This window comes from Pipistrellus hanaki (genome assembly GCF_964339955.1).
Source record: "Pipistrellus hanaki genome assembly, chromosome: 3".
NCBI classification, from domain to species: Eukaryota; Metazoa; Chordata; class Mammalia; order Chiroptera; family Vespertilionidae; genus Pipistrellus; species Pipistrellus hanaki.
In genome coordinates this window covers 25,002,775-25,028,850 of record NC_140505.1, presented here as the reverse complement: position 1 = coordinate 25,028,850, position 26,076 = coordinate 25,002,775, and the positions used below count along the sequence as shown (strand labels likewise).

Sequence of the window (26,076 nt, the reverse complement as noted above, 5' to 3'; positions counted from 1 at the left end):
CGATCAGACTGTCAAACCTCAGAGGGAAGGTAGGGGAGGGCGGGGGGAAAAGGGGAGAGATCAACCAAAGGACTTGTATGCATGCATATATGCCTAACCAGTGGTCACAGACAACAGAGGGTGGGGAGGGGTTTGGGATGGGAATGGGGGGATGAGGACAAATATGTGATACCATAATCAAAAGGAAATTTTAAAAAATCAACCACACAAATATGATAAAATCCACTTTCAAAATTAAAAATCTTTTTATCTCTACCTATGACAAATTAACTTTCTTAGGGTGTCTTCTAGGTTCTGGGAAAACACTTGATTCTTACATATTATAGGAGGAACAATTTGGTACCTGCTTTATTGGGTTTACAATCTTTCTGACTATAATAGTATCAGTTGTACTATATCCCATCGTGTTAATATGCACCAGTGTCCCACAGTGGACATCTCAGGCGCAGCTCTTCACTAGTGGTAAGTAAATAACACTAAAATCCAATGTGTGTGTACTAAGCTTTTCCTCTCTCATAGGATTAATAAACCTCAGTGAATCTTTGCAGGACTAACATTCTTGAGAAGAGGTAGCATAACTAAGATTACAGTTAACATCACCATTACTAATTACTGACAACTAGAACTCCTTATGATCAATTGGATCTATCCAATGAGTCAAACACTCAATTTAGTATAAATTGGATCTATCCATTGAGTCAAACACTCAATGGATAGATCCAATTTATACTAAAAGCACTTCTTGAAGGTCACATGTCATGTTTTTTTTACCTTAAAGCTGCATTGCCTTAGCCCATGCCAGAGTGGCTCAGTTGGCTGAGCATAGTCCTATGCACCTAAAGGTTGGTGGTTGGATTCCATGTCATACCTGTGTTTTGGGTTCAATCCCTGGTTGGGGCGCATATAAAAGGCAACTGAGCTCGCTCTCTCTCTCTCTCTCTCTCTCTCTCTCTCTCTCTCTCTCTCTTTTTCTCTCTTTTTCTCTTCTGTTCTGGAAGCTTGAACATAAAGTTATAGTCATTGGACACAGAAAGAATTATGAATATTAAGGATATGATGGATATATAGTATATCACAAAGGCTTTGTACCATATACTATAAACAATACAACAGTTCTATGTAATAGTCTTCACACATTCAGGATACCTATCACTTGGTAATATTTCAGGGAATTTCTAATAAATTCAATATTCAAGTCAATGTTGGGCGAAAACACTGATAAAGGCTGAAGCCAAACACACAATTATTACCTAAATAATCAAATGAAAAATAGGCTTTGTTATTTATTTTCTGCAGGGTATGAGTAGAAACTATGTGATATTAAACATTCAACCCAGTTCAATATAAAAAAATTCACAAGATCCAATCATGGATTGGATCTTGGAGTAAGGAAAAGAACGTTAGTAGAAATTAACATGGACACTATTAAACTCCTGCCTTTTCCATTTTCCACTTTTCTGAGTAATTACTTGACGTATATGGATCCTTATCAGTGTTTCAGTTTATTTCCTCAGGGTAGATTCCAAAGAGATACTAGTTAACTGACTTTTCTGTCCTGTCCTTGTTAAGAACACAGTTTAGGACCAAAACTTAGTTTGAACCTGTGAGGGTCAGTTCACTGAAACCCAGGCCATGAAACCAGATGATGATGGTCTTTCTGGTTCATGGCGAGGGGCATGTTGAATTTTTCCAGATCCTTTATTTGGGGCCCTAACATCAAGTTTAATCAAATAGAAAATGTTAATTGAGTGGTTAGTCAGTTAATAATAAATATAGATGAGTAGGACTCTTACTTGAGGTCACTTCTTTAACAGAGGCCATTGAAAACAATGTGTGCATCAACCCATTATGAGTGCTCCCATTAGTTAAAAGAACCCTCCAGTTCCTATTTTGCCCTCAATCCCTGGTCTGCCCACATGAATGTGAGCACACTGGACAGACTACTGCTTCCACTCTTTAGTTGACTGGCAGCAACTCTGAGCATTGTCAGAAATTTCTCAGCACATGTGGCAAAGAGGCTTCGGGAAATGGAAAGATAAGAATCATATAGAACCAGTCCCAGTCTGAACCAAAAACATCTCAGTTGGGGAATCACTCATTAACCTTATAATTGTTTCCATCATCATTAAAATAGCAGATAATTATTGAACATCTACTTAATATTGGACTTGACCAATCACAATAATTAGGTAAAGGAAATTATTTTAATGGAATTCCTCTGAATATGACATATCAATTTTATAGGCTAAGAAATCTTAATGAAATCTTATGTATCAAAGTGTTGGTTGTATTTTCTGGTAGTAATTTGTGCATCTATCTTCTATACATGCATAGTTTTATAAAGTTAATACTTGCAAGAAATTCTGAACTAAAATAAATTAGTTCTTTGAAAAACGCAAACTGCTTTGTAACTGTCAAAATATCAACCACTTTACTAGCCTGCAAAGGTTTTTGCCAAAGTCTTGAAGATCATCAGAACCAGCAAAGTGCAGGGTAACTCAGCTGCCTAAAGCAGAAAAAGGAACAATCATATTCCGTTCATTCACATCTTATTTTTCCCAAGTCTGATTCAATTTAAGCTTGGTTAATTCTCTTTCAGACTGACAGGCACTGAATCATGCCAATAGGCGGAACATCATTTCTCATAAAATGCCCTTTATCTTTATTTACATACAACTGAACAAAGAGTTCCCATTCACTAATTCTGCACTATGACATTTTCTGTAATGGATACTGTAATGTCATGAAGATTAGAAATCTGAAATGAAAATAATATTGCTATTTTGTTGTTAACTAATTCTTCTATTCATGTCATTTCCAAAATGATGCATATGATTTCAACAAAGCTGCATGACTCAACAGATATGCCAGCATGACTTTTACTTCAGTTGTCTCATAGAAAACCCATCCCAACCAGATAAAAGCCACTCAGCAAGGAAGGGTTTCAAATGGCTAAAACTTTCTATAACTAATCCTCAAATGAATTGGGGGGAAAATTAATGAAGATCTGCCACCTAAATTGCAAATAAAAGTATTTGGAATTGTCCAAATTATTATAAATTATTAAAAGATTAGAGAGAGTAGGAATAAGGAAGGGTGGAAAGAAGGGAGGAAGGAGAAAACATGAGAAAGAAAGGAAAGAAAAGACAAGGGAAGAGAGGTGGAAGAAAGCAAGGAAAGAAGGCAGGACGGGAAGGAGAAAAGTTAGTTGGAGAAGAAATTCTTTGACCTATTATGGGAGAGGCAAGGGGTATTCATCAAAATGGCATCACTAAGCCAGTCAAGATCTCTTGAGAAAACATTCATTGGAGTGGAAGAATACTAGCACTCAATTCTCTGTTAAGCATGCTTAGGCGATCCTCTTGTCCTCTTTCCTTTCTCCTTAGCCCAGATGCCTTGGCAACTGTCATGTGAGCCAGCAAACACAGCCCTTTCCAGGGCTGCACCTGGGCCTGAACCAGTCTCTCTGCAGGACCTGGTTGATGTTGCTGTTTGCGATGCGCAGGGCACCTCGGCTGACACTTCTCTGCAGAAGCGAGTACCTGCAGAGCACATGGGAGAAAGCCTACCGGGATCACAGGAAGAAGGTAGGAATGGTGGGTGCCAGGCCTTGGTGGCTCAAGGGAAGGCCCCCAAAACAGTATCCATGAAATGCCAGGGCTTTCCCTGAAAACCAAAAGCTAATTTTCTTTTCAGAGATGGAATGGTTGAAATGATATTTCCTTAAAAAGTCGGTCACATATGTTGCCATACAATAAAAATTCCAACAAATAGATCACGGTTTTTATGTGTCATGATTTAGGACCATTCCCTTCTCAACGCATATGTTTATAAAGTACTTAGTTTTTCATAATTCGCTCAAAAGTATCTTAAGACTAAAAGATCTGAGAGACCTGCTGAAAGGTTGCAGGTTTGATTCCTGATCAGGGCACATACCTAGGTTGTGGGAGCATATGGGAGGCAACTGATGGATGTTCTCTCTCACATCAATGTTCCTCTCTCTCTCTCTCTCTCTCTCTCTCTCTCCATCCCCCCCTCTCTAAAATCAATAAGCATATTCTCGGATGAAGATTTTTTTTTTTAAAATCAGCACTCTCCAGTGGGGACAAAAAGCCATTTTTATCTCCATTAGAAGATTCATTTTATTTCCATTTAATTTAATGCAAATGTGAACGTCTTTTGAGAAGGTCACCATGAGATTTCCAAATGGCCTGCCGTGGTCTTCTGCCTATGAGACCTCAGGGGAGCCATCCAACTGCTCAGTGATGGGTTGGTCGTGTCTCCACATCAGTGTTTATCCAGGTTGAGAAATGCTTTGAGAGAATGTTCTGGAACAGACTGCTGCTCTGTGATTGTCTGTAGTGAACCCCTCCCCTGCACCACCCCACCTGGGGCAGTAGAACCAAGGTTTCTACAGGATAATGAGACCCAGGCAATCCCTTCTTCTCCTTCAGGGTTCTGCCCAGCTGGGTTGTGGTGTGACATGGTGGCCTCAGGGAGGCTCAGGTAGCACTTACTGCAAGGCTGGCCGGGTGCCCATATGCACATCTGGGCCCTGAACCCATTGTGCTCCTTGAGAGTCCCACTGAGCATTCCTCCCAGCTGTTCCAGGGCTCACCCTCACTTTCTAGACCTCTGATCTTCCTAGAAGTCTTGTCTGTGCCCTAAGAAGCACATCTCCACATCGCTCTGTAGTCTCTTGTTCTGCTGTCTCATGTCACTTCATGATGGATGTAACAGATATTATTTTGTTTGTTTCCCCCAGCCTATAAGGGGGTGGCTGAGTCCTGTCACCATGATATTCTCTGCACCTAGAACACACGGTACCCGCTTAGTACATAGTTGTTGCCAGGGAAAGATTAAAAAGGGTATTCATGCCCGGCTGGGGTGGCTCAGTGGTTAAGTGTCAACGAATCAGGAGGTCGTGGTTCAATTCTGGTCAAGGGCACATGCCCATCGATGATTCTCTCTCATCATTGACATTCCTATCTCTCTCCCTCTCCTTTCTGAAATCATTAGAAATATATTTTTAAAAAGAGAAAAGGGTATGCATTTCAGTAACAAGTATAAACCAATTCGCATCACCTCTTTGACTAATGGACAAGAATGTAAACACCATGGGTGTTGTGTTGTTCGTTTTTGTATCCCAGGGACTAGAATCATCCCCGATAAGAGGTGGTTGATAAACACCCCCAGTAAAAATGAGTAATCAGGCCCTGTGCTAAGAAACTGTAAGGTGAGGGAGATTCAAAAGAGTCATTGTGGGAAGTGGACCGCTGACTGAATGGAGAGTGTGTTGACAGTTGGCATGGGCCCCAGGTGTGGTTGGGCAGCATAAACTCACATAACACCGACTCATGCAGTTCAACACACGGTTGCTGGGGCTAACAATGGAGTGCTGGCACACCCCAATACAGCTCGTGGTCAACAGCAGGGCCTGGGGCCAAGGAACCGGTGATCCTGGCATGAGGAGTTAAAGGGAGAGCCACAGATCTTACCAGGAAGGGGATGAGGTAAAGAGGGGGAGCCAGTCAAGGAGAGATGCTGGGAGCCACACAAGGTCAGGGAGTTACTCTTGAGCACAGTCAGTAAGAAAGCTGGAAAGAAAGGGACTGTGGGTGAAGAATGGGACAACGGAAGCACAGCTTCCCAAAGGGGTGGTTCCTGTGAGGACGAGGCCTGAAGACCTGTCCCTGTTGTCCCCATGGGGTAGAACTCATTTAGGGGAAGACAAAACTGTGGCCCAGATGCAGAAGGTCCCATTGAATGAGAGGAAACATGGGTATTCATGCCCGGCTGGTGTGGCTCAGTGGTTGACCGTTGACCTATGAACCAGGAGGTCGCAGAATGAGGGTGAGGAGGAATGAGGGCTGTGGGGGTTGGAGCCACCCTGCTCTACCTGAAGGCAGCAGGGAAGAACCAGCAAAGCCCTTTTTTATGGCATTAAAGCTTGGCTAGACCAGCCAGAGTGGCTCAGTTGGTTGAGTGTTGTCCTGTGCACCAAAAGGTTGCTGGTTCGATTCCCTGTCAGGGCATATACCTGGGTTTTGGGTTTGATACCCAGCTGGGGAGCATATGGAAGGCAACTGATCAATGTTTCTTTCTCACATCAATTTTTTTTCTTCCCTTCCTCTTCTCTCCCTCCCTCCGTACCTCTGACTCTTCCTTTATTCCTCCTTCCTTCTCCCTCAGTCAAAGCATGTTCTCAGGTGAGGATTGTTTTTGTTGTTGTTTTTTGTTGTTGTTTTTTTACTTAGAACAAATTCTTCCAGATTAAGAATGGGGTAAGTCAGTTCTTTAAAGTAATTTTGTTTCTTACTGCTTGGCTGAGAAACCTGGAAATACAAGGGACTTCGATGCATTAGGGGGGAGAAAATAGACTTGAAGGAGACCACCATGTCCAAAACTATTTCTAAAATCTAGAACATGTCTCATCCTGGCATCTCAACAGTGCCTCCTACCTTCCACCCGATTACACACTTATACTAAAATAAAATCAAAGTAACCTTAATAAAATACAAATTGTATTTGTCTAATGTAATGAAATATAAATATCTCATCCCTAAGCCACTATCTTAATTAATAGAAAAAAAGTGCTCCCTATAAAGTAAGAAATAAGACAAGTATGCCTACTATCTTTTATATGTTTTTTTAAATTGTGTTGGAGTTATTAGCCATACAAGTAGACAAGACAAATCCATTAGTCAAGAAAATAGGTAGTGGGTTTGTTTTTCTTTGTTTTTTTTTTTCTATGTGTGGATGAAATGATTAAATAACTAATGAATCCAAGAGAATCAATGAAAAAATAAAAATAAATTGGGGGAAGTATTTACAAATTAAATCACAAAGGGTTAATATCCTTATGTATGGCCCAGCTGGTATGGCTCAGTGTTTGAGCATTGACCCATTAACCTTGAAGTCGCTGGTGTGATATTGGGTCAGGGCACATGCCTGGGTTGCAGGCTCGATCCCTAGTAGGGGGCATGCAGGAAGCAGCTGATTGATAATTCTCTCTCATTATTAATGTTTCTATCTCTCACTCTCACTTTTCCTTCCTCTCTGAAATTAATAAAACTGTATTTTAAAAAACATATTAAAATATCCTTATGTATAAAGGACTTCTAAAAAGAAGAAGAAAAATGCACACAACCCCATATGAAAATGGACAAGTGAAATGAACAAAAGTTCACAGAAAAAAAACTGCAAATAGCTCTTAAACTATAAAAAGATTATCAACTTCACTTATAATAGAGAAATACAAATTAAACTTGCACTCTAATGCCATTTCTTAACTATCAGATTGGCATAAATCCCCAAACTTGTTGGCAGTGCTCTGGTGGCAAAAGGGCACAGCCCTGGGTGTGTAGCGGGGGGAGGGGTTAAGAGGTAATTTAGCAATGTCTAATGAAATAATACATGCATTTTCCCTTTACCCAGCAGTCTCATTTCTAAGTATCCATTCCAGAGGTACACTGGCAAAGATACATGAAGAAATTGCAAAAGATTCTAATTGCAGCATTATTTGTAATAGCAAAATTAGAACTAACCAAAATGCCCATCAAAAGTGAGCTGGGCTGGAACCGGTTTGGCTCAGTGGATAGAGCGTCGGCCTGCAGACTGAAAGGTCCCAGGTTCGATTCCTGTCAAGGGCATGTACATTGGTTGTGGGCACATCCCCAGTGAGGGGTGTGCAGGAGGCAACTGGTCAATGTATCTCTGTCATCGATGTTTATAGTTCTCTCTCTCCCTTCCTCTCTGTGAAAAATCAATCATATATATATATATATATATATATATATATATTTAAAGTGAGCTGGGTGAAAAATTAGGATGCTTTCACACAGGGAAATATTATGCAGCTATACAAATGGATGGAAAACAGCTGTATATATTACTATAAAGTTATCTCTAGAATGTATTTTGAAAAAAAAAAAACAATGGATGAAAATGTGCTCTTTATATCAAAAAAAAAAAAAAAAAAAGAAAAAGAGGGGATGCAGAAGGAAGGCAGAGGAGGGTGGGTGGGAAGAAATCAACCAATGAACTTGTACGCTTATATGTATAACCCATGGGCACAGACAATGGAGTGGTGGGGAAATGGAGGGGAGATGGGAGCAGGCTGGGAGAGGTTAATAGGGGGGAAAGGAGGGCCTATGTAATACTTTCAATAATAAAGATTTAAATAATAATTAAAAAGAAAAAGAAAAAAGAGGGGATGAAAATGTGTGTAATATATGTACTAGTATGGATATTTTCAGAAATGAAAGTAATCACTGTCAAGTTAGAATATTTGTCAATAGGAAATAGGCGAAGGTGGAAGGGCTCAGACCACAAAAAGGAGCTGTTTGACAGATTTGACTTTGGAGCCGTGTAAACATGTTACATGTTATAAAACAAAATGAAATGTTAAAAGCATTCCAAAACGAGTGTGTGACTCAAACCCTCTCCGCCATTTAGTCCTTTCACCATCTCCCGGCTCTCCACACACGGGCTCTGTTCCATCTCCGGGGGTTTGACTCCCAGAGGGCATGGTGCTCACATCATTTCAGCAGACTCTGCTGTGGCGCTTCCCAATGCTGTCACTCAGGTTATCAGCTAATAGGTCCTGGTGGTTAGTGATAACTATAAGCAAGTATCTGTATAGAATCTGGGGGGATTCCTTTTTATGGCAAGTGGTAAATAGCCCTCGTGCATTTAGTCCATCATATTTTAAAACATATATCTCTTCTCTTTCTTGTACGTTTTCTGAAAGGAAACTCTGCAGGGATCATTTTGCAGTTAATCAATGTTGAAGCAGCTCATATTGCTGGAGGCTCAGAGATTAGAGTGAAGTGGATACGGGGACATAATTCACTGTCTTAAAGGCCTTGGCAACAGAGTGCAGAACAGAAATGTCAGCTGATGGCTACAGTCAATGAAACCGCATTCTGCACCCATTTAATTCTCTACTTGAAAATGACACAAGAGGCTCATTTTTGAGGGCTGCCTGGTTCCTCCAGGGGATATTTTTTGGATTCTGAATTAGGTCCTGAGCCTCATTGAGAACATTCTACCACAGCCGACTTGGAAGCTTTGATGCCAGGAATACTGATCTATATACACTGAGTTGCCAGATTATTATGATCTCTGAACACATAATAATCTGGCCACTCAGTGTATATCCTATATAATAAAAGGCTAATATGCAAATTGTCCCCTTGACCAGGAGGACGACCAGCAGGCAGGCCAGCCAACCAACCATGTCCCCTCCCCCTGGCCAGGCTGGCCGGACCCACCCATGCACGAATTCATGCACCAGGTCTCTAAAATATATATATATATATATATATATATATATATATATATATATATATATATATATATATACACACACACACACACACACACACACACACACACACTGAGTGGCCAGATTATTATGCATTCAGAGATCATAATAATCTTGCTACTCAGTGTATGTTCCCAATGCTAGCAACCCAGAAGCTGCGTGGTCTAAGCTCACATTAATTATCTACTACAAGTGTGCCTGAGGTCACATCACCCTCTCTGTGCCACAGGTCCGGGATGCCCAGCCACTCGTGGACACCCACGCCCCACTGTTTCTCAGCCACTTCCACCTGAACCTCAAGAAGCTGAAGGTATCTTTCCATTTTACCTCTCAGCTACCATCATAGTTAACTAGAAAATGTCAGCTTCAAAACTCAGGAAAATGGAAAAGGCAGGCTCAGTGAGGAATAAACAAGTCAAGTCACTATCAAAAACAGAATTCTGTCCAGCCAATTAATCAACCTTGTCACGCTCCAAATGGAACTAATGGGTAATTGCACCAGAAATCTTTCTCTAGTCTTCATGTTGACCCATCATGCTTTGAGGAAAAGGGGGAGGGAGAGGGGAGAAAATTCACAGTGGTGATTTATTCAGTAATTAAGTAATTAGCATCATTTCTTTATACCAGGCCATTTCATGGCCACCTCAGAATATATATTTCTTGATGCTTAAGCCGTCAAGTGAAATTAAGAATCACATAAGTTATGCTGATAATAATGCCCCCAAAGCAAACTACCATGTGCTTTTTATGTGCCTGTTAAGTAATACTATCCTAAATTAGCACAACAAAAACTAAGTAACCCCTTCCTAACAAATGAGCAGATCAACCAATGTAAAAACTTAAAACAAGAGAATTGTTGATTTCCCTGAGCTTAAATCTTTTCTTCTTCTGAGCAGTATAAAATACCTTTCTTAAAATATAAAGTGATTTCCTCGGTAGCATCACTGTCACAGGTCAGAATTGTAGAGGATGACATAATCTCACAAAGAATCATATCATCCTTTCTGTTACTTTTACTCAGAGCATCTGAGATTTGGCTCCACCCCAACAGTTTCCAATTCAGAGACCAAAGAGCCTGCACACGTCACACACATTGCTGAAGTTTGCGGGCAATGGGAAGCCCACAGGGTGCCCAAGTCAAAGGGGTTGAGGGATCCTCTGGATAAATCTGTGCACAGTAATGTCACAGATGCAGCTGACGCTTATAGAGGCTCCTGTGTCTGCCCCCAGCTGGAGGAGGACAGGCTCTCCGTCATTGACAGGGACAACCGCCTGCTGCTGGAGAAGGTGGCCTGCATCATGAGGACCAGGGGACAGACCGACAGCAGAGACGACTACACACACCGGAGGTAACTGGGGCCCAGAACCACCTGGAAGGACCTGGAGCGCTTGGCTCCAGAGCCTGAGCAGAAGAGTTGCCCATGAGACAGAGTGAGGCATTTCCGTCCTCCCTCGACCACATCCCAGCGAATGGCCTTTTTCTCTGTGGTCCGCGTTTTACCTGAGACTTGGCTTCACTCAGGAAGGTTTGGGGCAGATGGGGTCAGCCTGGGTGTCAGGAACATCCTGGGCCTCCTAGTTGTACCCACTATCTAGTCGCTGTCATTGAAATCTGGAGCTACGGGTCAATCTCCACTTTTCTTGGATAGTTTACGTTAGATGTAGCATCACTTTCCACTTCAAAGACAGATATTTAATCTGAGGGGAAAAAATCACTGTTCAGTATTGATTACCTTAAAGCTGCAATGAAGGGGCCTAGTCTGTCAGTTAATCCCTGGTGTCACTCAGAGAGAAGCTTACCATTGTCCCCACGTCAGCTCCAGTGCTCTGAGATTTTACCCAGGGGGAGAAGCACACCAGAGCACAGGGAACTCCTGATTTCTCCCCAAAGGGAACTGACTTCATTTGCAGCCTAGTGTGGGGAAGTCCAAGCCTTATTGGACATGAAATAAAAAGCATCCCAATTGGGAAGAAAGAAATTAAGCTACCATATCTCTATTCACAGATTATATGATCTTACATATAGAAAATCCTAAGGAAACCACTAAAAAAAAATAAGCTATTAGGTCCAACACACAAGTTCAACAAGGTAACATGATACAAGATCAATATACAAAAGTCTCTTGCATTTTTATATACTTGTAATAAACAATCTGAAAATGAAATTACTATAATTCTACTCGTAAAAGTTTCAAACAGAATAAAATACTTGTGAATAAATTTAACAAAGGAAGTGAAAAATAACAAAGGAAGTGAAAAACTACAAAATATTGTTGAAATAAATTAAAGAAGATCTAAATAAGGGGTGAGGGGAATCACACCTTCATGGTTTAGAAGGCTAAATATTAAGATAGCAATAGTCTCCAAACTGGCCTACAGATTCAGTGCGGAATCCCAGCTTACTTCTTTGTAGAAATGGACAAGCTGGTTCTAATCAGATGGAACTGTAAGGGACACCAAATAATCACAACACTCCTGAAAAAGAAGAATAAAGCAGAATTCCAAACTTACTATAAAGCAATGGTAATCAAAATAATGTGTTACTTGCATAAATGCAGACATTTAGAATATAACTAACTGGAGGCCTAGTGCACGAAATTCAGGCCTCTCCTCCCAGCCTGGTCTGTGCCCTATCACAGTTCAGAGACCCTCGATCCATTGCCCTAAAGCAGTAGGCCAGAGCCAGGGGTTCCCACCTTTGCATCTCACATAGCCAGGAGGCAGGACCCCTAGAACCCCCAGGCAGACCTCCCCACACAAAGCTGGGACCCCCAGGCAGGCCTCACAGAGCAGAGCTGGGGACCCTTAGGCAGGCCTCACTGGGCCCTCAGCAGGCTTTGCATTGCAGAGCCAGGGGACCTGCCTCCTCCTGGCTCCACACGCCACAGAGCCAGGAGGAGGCAGGACTGCCAGACAGGCTCCGTGCGGCATATGCAACATCCAGCCCAGTCCTGCCTACCAGCGTACGCCCACTGTGCATGCACCCATCTTGTGATGGCTTGACAACTAATTAGGTTTTTATTAGTAAGGATAGAATCGTATAATATTAAGAGTCCAGAAATAAGGCTATGTGTCTGTAGTCAACTTATTTTCAACAAAGGTGCCATGACCCCTCAAGGGAGAAAAATAGTACTATCAATAAAAGAATATGTAAAAGAATAAAGTTGGATTCTTACCTCATACCATATATAGATCAACATCTAAAATTTAGATTCTAAATGTAAGAACTGAAATTGTTCAACTCTTAGAAGAAAACATAGAGCTGAATCTTCCTGACCTCATATTTGGCAATGATATTAGATATGACACCAAAAGCACGAACAACAAAGGAGAAAATAGATAAGCTTAATGCAAATTAAAAACGTTTGTGCTTTGCCCTAGTCCATTTGGCTCAGTGGATAGAGCATCGGCCTGCAGACTAAAGAGTCCCTGGTTTGATTCCAGTCAAGTGCAAATGCCTGGCTTATGGCCTCGATCCCCCAAAGAGGGCATGCAGTAAGTAGCCAATCAATTATTCTCTCTCATCTTTGATGTTTCTATCTCTCTTTCCCTCTTCCTTCCTCTCTGAAATTAATAAAAAAATATATTTAAAAATTAAAAATAGTAAAAAAATGTTTGTGTTTCAAAGAACACTATTAAGACAGTGAAAAGACAACCCACAAAATGGGCGAAAATATTTGCAAATCATATATATGACAAGGGAATTGTACCTAGAATATATGAAGAATTCTTAGACTAATGATAAAAAGACAACCCACTTTTAAAAATGGGTAAAGGACCTGAATAGTTATTTCTTCAAGGAAGGTATACAAAAGACCAAAAAAAAACACAAAACAAACAAAAAAAAAAACATGAAAAAAAATGCTCAATATCATTAGTCACCAGGGAAATGCAAGTCAAAACCACAATGTGATACCACTTTACACTCATTAGTTTGGCCAAAATAAAAAAGGCAGATAATAGCAAGTGTTGGTTAGGATGTGGAGAAATTAGAACCCTCCTTCACTGCTGGAGGGAATGTAAAATGGTGTGGTTACTTTGGAAAGAAGTCTAGCTGTTCTTCAAATAATTGAACATAGAGTTGCCATATGATTCAATAATTCCACTCCCAGGTACATACACAAGAGAAATGAAACATGTCCACAAGTAAAATGTGTACATAAATGTTTACAACAGCATGATTCATAATAGCCCAAACGTGGAAACAATCCAAATGCCCATCCACTGAAGAATAAATAAATAAAATCTCATAATGTGGGAACTTTGGTTTGTAACTCCAAATATTGCTTTCTATCAATACATAATTTAAGAAACTAACTCATTTAAAAGAATTATCATTTTATGTTTTGGAGCACATGAACCAGGGGTCCTCAAACTTTTTAAAGTGGGGGCCAGATCACGGTCCCTCAGAGAGCTGGAGGGCCGGACTATATGAACTACTAATTCCTACTGTTACACCTCGGCTGCACTCACTGCCCAAAAAACCTGGCGGGCCGGATCAGACTCCTCTGCGGGCCACATGTGGCCCGCGGGCCGTAGTTTGAAGACCCCTGAATGAACTATAAAGGTGTAATTTTGTGACATCAATAACCAAAAAGATGAAGACGGTTATAAAGGAACAGTGTTTGTATATCACAGAAGTTAAGCTGGTATAAATTCAATCAAGAGTGTTATAACTTTAGGAGGTTAAGCACAAAATCCCCATGATTAAGCACAAATCAAACAGCTATTGACTATACTGGTACACAAAAGGAAATGAGAAAGGAATTTAAATGTTTCACTGCAAAAAGACAAAAATCCAACACAAAGGGAAGACAGTAATATGGGAAATGAAGCACACAAAAATGTACAGCATATGGAAAACAAATAGAAAGATGGCGAAATTCCTCCTTATCAGTAAGTGCCAGTGCCTCTTCTGTACCACTTCCTTCATTTCAACATGCTCTGATGCTGCCGATTTCTTCACACATCCACGTCTTTAGCCCTGTTGTCACCCTGAGCATCAGCTGAACAGGTGACTTTACAACCCACCTTAGACCATGCACTTAAGTTCTAGCTCCACCACTGATTCATTCCGTGGCTTTGGGCAAGTTTTACCTCTAAGGATTAAGTGAGATAATCCTGTTTCCTAGATTCTGATGTACTCCCCTTCACACACACACACACACACACACACACACACACACACCACATTTTAATGGCTTTGATGTGCGAATGCATCCTACAGTGCATGGCGTGGCGTGGTTTCCCTAATAGCAATTTTTCTTTCTTGGTGGCATATGCAACAATGGATAACAATCTGCCACCAATGAAACAAAGTGTGTATAAAGTGTTCAGAACATTGCTCAATTAATTTTCTGATGGCAGATAATGCTCCACTCTGATTCCCTATTTCCACAACTCTCCACATAGTCACTCAGTCACTGGATCCTAAAACCTGTGCTTCATTCCTCTCTCCTTGTGCCCCCAGCTGATGGGGAGACAGCTGCTCTTGGATCTTCCTTTCTGACAGTTCCCTTCCCCATTCAGATGCAGCCACCTGACTCAGGCTTTCGTCACCTCTCACCTGGACCACTGCAGAGGACTCCCAATCAGGGCCCCCTCCAGTCTCATTCCCTCCAATCCATTTCCCATCCTTTCTCCATTGAGACCTACAATGCACATTTGACTGTGGTTTGAAGCCATTCGATGACGCTACATTGCCTTCAAGATAGGTCAGAACTCCTAGAGCTGCACACGAGCCTCTGTCAGCCTCCCACTGCACTCTTGCCAGAAGTGCCATGCCAGCTGGATTGTCCTTCCTCTCCTTGCTTGCCTGGTGACGCCCACTTTTCTTCCAAGCCTCTGTCCCAGCATTACCTCTGATTGCACCTCTTCCCACCACAGTGAGGAAGTCCTGAGCCTTCCTACCTCTGCGTCCCCACCTGAATCTACAGCATTGCTTTCCATGTTCTCCCCTACATCGAATCTCCCTTAACTGGGCCATGAGGCCCCTGAGTTCAGAGCTCTGTTAGTTCATCTCCGAAACCCAGCAGCGCCCAATCCGGGCACCTGGAGAAGGGCCGGCTACTAAGTGTTTGCAACCGAGAGCATACACTCCCTCTCTGAGAGCCCTTCCTGCCCTGTTGCAGGCTTCCCTCACGAATGCAGAATGAGAAACTCCGTCACTGGCTCTAACTCTCTCACTGCGCCAGGAAATAATCTATGGTGTTTTTGTTGCCGCTGCTGTTTTTAGCCTGAACAGGGGGAAAAGAGAACAGAAACTTCGCCGAGTTCAAGGGAAAGCAATGTGCTGCAAAGAGAAAACAAAATCAGTCTGGGAAGGATCACAAACTCGGAGCCATTGTATGGAGCTAAAAAATGGCAAGAAGACAGGGCAAGGATTGAGAAGTACCGGCATGCCCTCGAGAAGTATCCTGGGAGTGGGCAGACAGGCAAGGGAAAAGGTACCTGTACAGGTTTCTTTTTCATGTTAAATACATCGCTACCATATTTCAAATCTCCATTTACTTCCTCAGATTTATCAAACATATGGACTTACTGATTCTTTGCTTGTTTAGGGCATTTCATTTTGTTGTCAACAAGCATATGCCAAATGGTTATACCCTAATAATAGAAGACACAGAACAATGACTCAACTGATGAATTCCTCCACACATACAAAAATGATGAGGAGATAAAAATGAGCTCAGTTAATTGATTATAGGCTGTGGGAGAAAGATTTAGTGAAAAATAATAACTTAGCAGGAGAGTATGCATAAAACCTCATTAAGAAATCATGTGACAATTCTGAATTAGCTGCCACACACTGCCAATCCAGAAAAGCAAAAAAGCCAGTAATTTGAAAGAGTTTGCCAGATAATTTAAACTCTAAACTCTTCCTCTTCATTTTATCCTTTCTGCTGACACAACCATAATTCTGAATGGAAAACAAGAAGGAATTTTAATTTTGTCATTAGTTATCCTGCTCATGAATCTCCCAATAAATCAAATGAAAGGGTTGTAAAATCTTCACTCACTCCTCACCTGGATATATAGCCATTATGCAGTGGAACATTCCAGCACGTTGCTTTCCCTTGAAATATGCATTGCTATCTCTGCTGCCCTCCGATGTATGATATCAAAGTTTAAATAAGCATTCCTAGTCCCAACCCCTTACCCCCTGAACATGCGCCATTTCCCACAGGCTCCCATCTCCCAAAGGGTCCTGCTCCCTTTAGGTCCTTGCTGTCCCCACAGGCATTGGAGTTGCTGTTGACTCCACCAGCACTCTTTTCCTTGCATGGTAGAGACGCAGAGAAGCCCAATCCTTCCTGCCTGCTTGCCTTGGACATTTCTTATAAAGTCTGGAGGCACTGAGAAAACAAATATCTTTTGCAAAGAAGCTTAACTAATAAGTAAGTGTGATTACTAAGGCATTCGGACAATTAAGTTCGTTTTGCAATTTACATTGAAAACTCGAACATGTTTCAAATCTTTATTTTTAATTTCATTAGTTGTTTGTTTAAACAAAAAGGGGCCATACTCTATGGGTTTTCTGTAACGTGCTCATTTTATCTAATAACACAGTGATTTTCAACCTTTTTTATCTCATGGCACATATAAGCCAATTACTAAAATTATCTGGCACACCGAAAATATATATACATGTTTTTGCTGATCTAACAAAAAGAAAAGATAATTTTTATTCATTCACACCAATTGGCTATTGTTGTGTTGGCTACTGTCATTTTTCATTTGACATCTAAGGGAAAAGAGGTCAGTGCCCCTGACTAAATAATCAGGTATTGTTCCCTTCCATTCTCTAAAAATCAATGGAGGCTTCTTAACAAGATGGCTATGTAGATAAACTCGTACTTGCCGCCTCCCACAACCACATCAGAATTACAATTAAAATACAGAACAACCATTATTCAGAACCACCTGAAATCTATCTAGTTGAAGGAAGTCCTACAACTAGAGAATTAAAGAAGCACATTGAGACTGGTAGGAGGGGCAGAGATGCTGGGTGGAAACTCAGGAATGGCCTGATCCCACACCCATGTGCGGTGGTTTAAAATTTGGAGGGATACCTTGGCTGTGGAGGTTTCCTTGAGGAGCAAAGGGTCCCAGCCCCACACGAAGCACCCCAGCCCTGGGTTCCAGTGTCTGAAAGAGAAATCTCTGAAAGTTCAGGTTGTAAAAACTGGGAGGGGTGGGGGGGATTGTGGCTGAGTGAGGCTGCTGGAGCCCAGGCAGTTCCTCTTAAAGGGCCAGCACACAAACTTACTGATCCTCACTCCCTCTGAGCTTCAGCACTGGGATAGCAGTTTGAAAGGAACCTGGGACATTCAGGGAGGAACTAATTTGTCTGGAATCAGGGCAAGGGTTGAGGGGCAGCTTTCTCCCAGACAGAGTGCTGGCAAAGGCCAGTGTTCCTTTGCTAATGCCTCCCCACCACAGAGCCAACAGGCAGGAACCATATCTGAATCTCCATCAACCTGGCTCACATTCCCGCACTGGGCCTCTAGTCCTATATAATAAAAGCCTAATATGCAAATCAACTGAACAGAGGAAGGACTGGTCACTGTGAAGCACACTGACCACTAGGGGGCAAATGCTCAACGCAGGAGCTGCCCTAGGTGGTCAATGTGTTTCCACATAGGGAGTCCCACTCAGCCAGAAGTCGGTTCACAGTTGATGAGCACAGCAGTGGTGGGTGGCCAGGCAGTGAGCCTAGTGGTAAGGAGCAGCAAGCAGGAAGGCAGTAAGGAACGAGGAGTCCCAGACTGCTAGAGGGTGCAGGCCGGGCTGAGGGGATACTCCTTCTCCCCCCCCCCCCCCCCTGCCTGCCACCAGTGCATGAATTTCATGCACTGGGCCTCTAGTGTTATTATAGATATAAAAAGACAGATAGGCTAAATTAAGGTAAAGGTTGACCTTCTCAGTGAAGACACTAGCCTAGGGCCATGGTCAGCAAACTATGGCTCTTTGGCCCTTGAGTGTGGCTCTTCCACAAAATACTATGGCCTGGGCGAGTCTATTTTGAAGAAGTGGCATTAGAAGAAGTTTAAGTTTAAAAAAATTGGCTCTCAAAAGAAATTTCAATTGTTGTACTGTTGATATTTGGTTCTGTTGACTAATGAGTTTGCCGACCACTGGCCTAGGATATAGCTAACCCACCATAACTGCTTATAGTTAAAGTTTAATTTCAGAACATCCTTTGTGGTTACTTTAGGTCTCTGCGTTTACAAGACTGTCATGCAGGCCTTCCCTGAGCTGGTCAGGTTAGCATGTGGCCCCTTTCACCCACAGACATAAGTATTGTGTTTGTATTCATTTCTGATTTTTTGTTTTGTTTTTTTTTTATTTCCATATTTATTTCCCATTTATATTATTTTCTTTAAGATATATATATATATATATATATATATATATATATATATATATATCATATATATTATATTTAAGATATATATATATATATATATATATATATATAATTTTTTTTAAGTAAATATGTTCCAAACCTATGCTTCAAATCCATCCTTCATTCATTTACTTTGACTCTCTTGAAAGTCTCTTTTTACATAACAGGAAACAGATAAAGCCCAAGAGATGTTAAGATAAAGCAAAACAAAGAAAGGGAAAACAGGTCTCTAGAAACGGGGTTTCCTGCAGCTGCAGCCCAGAGACTGCATTTATTTGCAGTGTCACCAGCTTGCTGAGTGTTGCAGGCTTGGTCCCTGTGATGATGCCCTGAGGAATGGTGCCTCGACAAAGAGACCTTGAGAAGCACTCAGTTCTGACAAAGACCAGAGGCAAGCAACCAGGGTGGCAGTCGTCCCAGCACTGGGCCTCCTGGTGAGATTATCACTGCTCTGTGCTTTCCTTCCTCGTGAAAAGATGAGCATGGAAAGCATAAAGAAACAACTGCCAACTCATTGCCTCCCAAGTTGGAATTGTGCTCTGAGTGCCCCAAATCAACAGGCAGCTCTGTCACGAGTGACGTCACACCCTGTTTATAAGATTCCAGGGCCTTCTGCTTCAGGGTGTCCCTGAGGGAGGGAGGTAGTGACAAACACCGGGGCAGAGAGCCAGGCTATGGAATTCCTCAGTAGAAAACCCCCTTCCCTGCTGTCAGGTCTGAGGGCTTTGAACTAGCCCTGCCTCCCAGCCTTGCAAACCTCAGGGACTCAGCATGAGATGGGAACGGGGTAAGAGAAAATTTTTTATGTAGGGCTCTTCCCTTTAAAAAGAAAAACAAAATCAGCTACCTGAAATTGCTGGTTAAGGGAGGAATGAATTGTTTTATAGGACAAGAAAGTTGGAAAATGGCCCAAAGAAACCCCAGTAGCTGCCCTTTCCCAGTCATCTGAAGACCAGATGCCACCTCCCAGGTATCGGTCAGCTGGGTCGGGGACCTTGGCTGGCCCAGGAGAGGCAGGATATACACAGTTTACCTTTAAGTTTTCAGAAAACATGCCCTCTCTCATTGATTTGCCCTTTTTCCTCTTAGAGCCTAGATTCCTTCTCTACCCGCAGCATCTCGAGAGAACGCTGTACGTTCCTTCATTTGTAGAATAAAGCACTTTTAATTTTTCTCTTGAAATTATGTTTTCTTTGGATTATAAAATACCAGTTAATTATAACCAGTTAATAGGTAATCCACATTATTAACTAGTTAATAGGTAGTCCGAATTATTAACCGGTTAATAATTAATCCACATTATTAACCAGTTAATAGTTAATCCATATTATTAACTGGTTAATAGTTAATTATTAACCAGTTAATAATTAATCACATTTTTGTTTTATTGTTTTCAAAATATATTTTATTGATTTTTTTTTTTTACAGAGAGAAGGGACAGGGATAGAGTTAGAAACATAGAAGAGAGTAACTGATCAGCTGCTTCCTGCATACCCCCACTGGGGATGGGCCTGCAACCAAGGTACATGCCCTCGACTGGAATCGAACCTAGGACCCTTCAGTCCACAGGCCGACGCTCTACCACTGAGCCAAACCAGTCAGGGCTAATTGGCATTTTTAACCAGATAATAATTAATTTGCATTTTAACTGATTAATAGGTAATCCACGTTATTAACCAGTTAATAGTTAATCTGCACTGTTAACCAGTTAATAATTTTCATTTTTAACCGGTTAATAGGTAATCTGCATTATTAACCAGTTAATAATTAATCTGCATTATTAACCGGTTAATAATTAATCCTCATTATTAACCATAATAATATGGATTTTGTAATCAAAGAAAACACAATAATTTCAAGAGAAACATCAAAAGTGCTTTATTCAAAATAATGTCCATCGCCAGCTACACATTTTCCCTATCTTTCAGGTAATTTGTGGATACCATCCCAATAGAACTTTTCTTGTTTTGAGGCAGACCTTTATCACTTCTTCATACGCTTTTGAAGTGCTGCTCAGAAAGTGTGTGTGCCATTGATTGGAACAAATGGTAATCTGAAGGAGCAGTACAACAAAATAGTATACATATCATATCGAATACATATCAACATATGTGTAACTCCATATATTGAAAAAAAATCCGCATTATTAACCGGTACACCTAGCATGTATTACTCTAATCTAGTGCCTCAACCCCAAATAACCCACATACCTGAGAAGGAAACAAAAATAAAACACAAGTGATCTCAAGAAATAACAGTTTACTAATCAGTGCAGAGTGGCATGATGAGAGGCAGGGGACATAAGGCTGCTCCAAGCGCACTCAGCCCCTCGAACCTCCATTTCTAGTTTGTAAAAAGAAGATACAAACCCTGTCCCAGAACTCAAATCAGGTTAAAATAAATAGTGCTTGCAAAAATGACTGTAAAAGTGCCTGGCATTTACTTGGGAAGCAACCTTTTCCTTCCTTCTTTACTGTATGCATCTGCCACACAAAATAAAAACATGAGTAAAAAAAGTAACTAAAAAAGATATCTGCACCCCATGTTCATTGTAGCACTGTGGATAATAGTCAAGACATGGAAACAACCTAACTCTCCATAGATGGATAAATGGATAAAGAAATTGTGGGGTATATATATAAAATTCAGCCATAAGAAACAGTGAAGTCTTGCCATTTGAGACAATAGGGATGGGCCACAAGGGCCTTATGCTAAGTGAAACAAGTCAGACAGAGAAAGACAAATACAGCCTGACCTTTCCTGTGTGTTGAATTTTGAAAAAACAAAACAAGTTCATAGATACAAAAACAAACAAACAAACAAACCAAAAAACGATTAGTGGTTGCCAGAGGCAGGAGATAGATGAGAGAAATAGGTGGAGGAGTTCAAAAGGTTAAAATAAAAAAGTGATGACAGAGCCTTTAACATTTAAGCAAACCCTAAATTCAGTTTATAAAAGATCATTTATTAAGAAGATGTGGGTACAATGGCTAAGATTTGAAAACAACCTAAGTGCCCATCAGCAGAAAAGTGGATTTAAAAAAAGTGGTAAATCTACACAATGGAATACTATAATACAACACTATAAAAAAGAAGGAACGCCTACCATTTGCAACAGCATGGATGGAATTGGAGAATATTATGCTAAGCGAAGTAAGCCAGTCCGAGAAAGATAAATATCAAATGATCTCACTCACATGTGGAATATAATGATCAACATAATTTGATGAACAAGAATAGATCCAGAGACAAATGGCAGGGGAGAGAGGGGTCGTTAGAGAGCAACCAAAGGACTTGTATGCATGCATATCAGCATAATCAATGGACACAAACACTGGGGCGGTGGGGGCTTGCCAGGGGTGGCCTGTTGGGAACAAGGAGATATATGTAAAACTTTAGACAATAAATAAATAAATAAATAAATAAATAAATAAATAAATAAAAGATGTGGGTAGGTAGTACCTTAAGACATTTACTATCTCAAGGATTTAGTATATATGGTGAGCACGTGCATGGGTGTGTGTGTGTTGAAGAAGTGGGTATGAAAATAAATGGGATAATGAAAAAGTAGAAATTGTTGTTAAAGTTGTTTCAATTACTTTATGAGAGTATAGAACTAGCAATAGGTTGACATTTTTACATAGGTAGTTGGAATCAAGAATTTAATTATTAAGATATTCCTGTGTCATCAGGCAACAAATGCTCATTGAGAGCCTACTTACTATATCTCAAAGACTCAGCATAGCTCCCAATAGAAACTTGTTGTTTTAGGCTTATAAAGTTGAAGATAATCTAATAGGTTCTATTTAAAGGTTTTAACCATTTAAGATCATAGAAAAAATTTAATGTGGTTTATTTTAAGCCACAGGGACCATCATTATGTTTATTGAGGTGGCTTTTCTATTTACCCCTTGAGCTATATATAAACTTAGGAAAATTTTTGTGATTATATTAGCCATGCCTTGGTGGGTTGTTTGCCCAATTATATCTTATCTCTATAGTGCAAATAAATAAAACTCTAAGAATTCAACTAGCATTTTAGATGAAATACTGATATGTGCATTGTAGCTACATACACTATGGAAGGTCAGGGTAAATGGACACTCTTCAGTGGAGGAAATGGCAGTAAATCTTAGTTTTCCCCTTTTTCAATTCCAAATGATTCCATAGCAGAGAAAGAACCCCGTTCCACCTTTCTCCCTGAGGAACCTGCACAACTAGGTCCCACTACTCCAGACTTCAGGGAGGGATGAGAAAAATAAAAGAAAGAAAAAACTCTGGGAGTTGGGTGACATCCTGAAGGCTCTGCATATCAAATGCCAATAAGCAGACAACATTCAAAGTGTAAGTGTAGATGTACCAGTTTAGTGTAAAAGTACTTCGATGCATTTTAGAAAGATTTTCAACAACATCCTATAAAATAAAGATGTAATATGCAAATTGACCCTCATGTCCTCGCACAAAGATGGCCTCCCCCATGTGGTCAAAGATGGCTGCCACAAGATGGCCAGCAAAGGAGGGCAGTTGTGGGTGATCAGGCCAGCAGGGGAGGGCAGTTAGGGGCGACCAGGCCAGTAGGGGAAGGCAGTTGGGGGAAATTGGGCTGGCAGGCAAGGGCAGTTAGGCATTGATCAGGCTGGCAGAGGAGTGGTTAGGGGGTGAGTAGGCTGGCAGGCAGGTGAGCAGTTGGGAGCCAGAAGTCCTGGATAGTGAGGATGATGTCCAACTGCCAGTGTAGGCCCAATCCCACAGGGGTTGGGCCTAAACCAGCAGTTGGACATCCCCTAAAGGGTCCCAGATTAGAGAGGGTGCAGGCTAGACTAAGAGATTACACCACCCCCCCCACCCCACCCCCCCCACCCCCCCACCCCACCCCCACCCCCCCATCCCACCCCCCCCCCAGTGCACAAATTTTGTGCACTGCTCCTCTAGTTATTAGTATAATAAAGGATTACCTGAATATTTAAATAGACACTTCTTCAAATAAGATGTATTGATGGCCAATAAGCCTAGGAGAAGATGCCCAATATTATCAGGAAAATATAACTCAAAACCACAAGACCTCACTTCACACCTACTAGTTGACTTGAATCAAAAGACAGAAAATTAAGTGTTGACAATAAATGTGAAGAAACTGGAACTCTCATCCTGTGCTGGTGGTTATATAAGATGGTACAGCCACTTTGTAAAATAGTCTACTGTTCCTCAAAAGATAGTTGCCATAAAACCTAACAATTCCAGTCCTAGGTATATACCCAAGAGAATTGAAAGCATATGGCCACATAGAAACTTGTATAAAAATGTTTATAGCAGCAATATTTATATCAACCAAATGACTATCAACTGAGGAACAGATAAACAAAATGTGATATAACCATACCATGATATATTATACAACCGTATAAAGGAATAAAAATTCAGACACATGCTACATTGAGTAAGCTAAACCTTGAAGACATCATGCTGGGTGAAAGAAGTCAAATGCAAAAGGCCACATATTGTATGATTCCATTTAAATGAAATGCCTAGAATAGACAAATCCTTGGAGACACAAAATAGATTACTGATTGCCAGGGTCTATGGGAAGGGGAATTGGGGCATGATAGCTAAGGAGTATGGGGTTTTGGGGGGAGGGGTGATAAAATTCTTCTCATATTGGATTTGCTGATAATTCACAATGCTGAATATACCAAAACCACTGACATAAGCACTTTAAAAGGATGAATTAGTACAGAATTATGTTTCAATGAAGCTGTTATTTTTTTTTAAGAAAAAGATCATAGGATTAATTCTAAATAGAGCAGAATTATCAATGAATTGAAATACTTCATTTCCCAAGCATTCTAGTATAGTGATATTTTACTGTCCTTGCCTAAGGAAAGTATTTATTTCCAATGTGTATTTTTGATCCAGTAGGAAATTATACTAAACTTTAAGCAAGACTGCATTCAAGCCTCAACCCAAAATGAGGAGCGGAAAGGAGGCCTCAGAACACAAATTGGGAGAAGAAGATAAGTATGAGAAGCAGTGATGAGGAAACGGCACGGCTGCCATGGGCTCCCCGATGCCCACGCCAGCGCTGGTCTGGGGGAAGCTGGCCAGGTCCTCTCCACTGTTATCACACCAAGAACAGCTGTAAATGTGCATGAGGCAGCACCCTACAACTGTATTTACACAATGTGCTTGACCAGATGATGCAGCAAAGCTATTTTTTTGTGCTTCTTAGACTGATAACTGGAAAAAAATATGCACAGGATTATTGGGAGTTCAAAGGATTTTTCTGTGTGTTTTTCCCCCCATTTTTTTAATTAGGGTATTATATGTGTACATATCTTACTGTTGTGCCCCCCCCCACTCCCATTCATGCCCTCCCTCTCCAGAGTTTTGCATCCATTGGTTATGCTTTTGTGTGTGTGTATGTGTGTGTGAGTGTGTGTGTATGTGTGGTTGTGCTGTTTTTTTGTTCGTTGGTTTGTTTTTTGAAGACATGCTTTTATTGATTTTTACTGAGGGAGGGAGGGAGAGAGAAACATCGATGTGAGAGATGTACCCCAACTGGGGATGGAATCTGCAACCTGGGCATGTATCTCAACTAGGAATCAAGCATACAACCTTTCAGTACACGGTACAACGCTCCAACCACCTAACCTGCACTTGGCCAAGGCAGTTCAAGGGTTTTGTATTGTGTGTGTGTGTGTGTTTTGTTTTGTTTTTCTCTAGCTACTAATACTTACTCTGTTATGATTCGTAGGTGGATTTGTATACTTTACCTTGAAAACTTGTGACTGTTACTTTAACAAATATCTAAATAAATCAGATAAAAACTCCTCACCATGGTGACACTACAGCATGCCTCCTGGATACATAACCTAAGATGTAAAGAAACCAGTGGGTCTTGGTTAGAGTAAGAAAGCATATCTGAGAGGATCTCAGACATGGTTCGTTTTTGTCATGCCCAGCCAGGTACAATCATACTTACCCTGTTCCACGATAATCTCATAGTCAGTGCCTCAAAAAATGACTTAAATACTCAGGCTCACATTCATTCATTTATTTTACAAACTCTGTGTATGTGCCAGGCACTAGGGCATCCTGGGACTCAAGAGGAGGAAGACAGATGTGGTCTCCACCTCACAGAGTTGGAGCCCTCCTTAAGGTCAAGGTATCCAATCACTTTTCTTATATTTAATCCATGCTATAGATTCGGGTTGAATTCTCTACTAAGAGAGAGAGATAGACAGAGATGAGAGAGAGAAAGAGAGAGAGAGAGAGAGAGAGAGAGAGAGAGAGAGAGAGAGAGAAGAATAAGAATGTACATTTATTCCTTATACACAAACCC

General features: G+C 41.0%; 1 protein-coding gene across 1 annotated transcript in view; it reads left to right on the top strand.

The window, feature by feature from the left end:
• CFAP97D2 (CFAP97 domain containing 2) overlaps positions 1-25,580 on the top strand; it is a 54,605-nt gene extending 29,025 nt beyond the window's left edge. Inside the window, exons 2-7 of the mRNA XM_084879930.1 lie at positions 3,387-3,587; positions 9,558-9,638; positions 10,559-10,677; positions 12,710-12,823; positions 15,564-15,774; positions 24,651-25,580. Of these exons, the coding sequence (XP_084736056.1) occupies positions 3,483-3,587; positions 9,558-9,638; positions 10,559-10,677; positions 12,710-12,823; positions 15,564-15,774; positions 24,651-24,653 (633 nt within the window). The 5' untranslated portion in view covers positions 3,387-3,482 and the 3' untranslated portion in view covers positions 24,654-25,580. The remainder of the gene's footprint in view (positions 1-3,386; positions 3,588-9,557; positions 9,639-10,558; positions 10,678-12,709; positions 12,824-15,563; positions 15,775-24,650) is intronic.
• Positions 25,581-26,076: the final 496 nt, after the last annotated feature.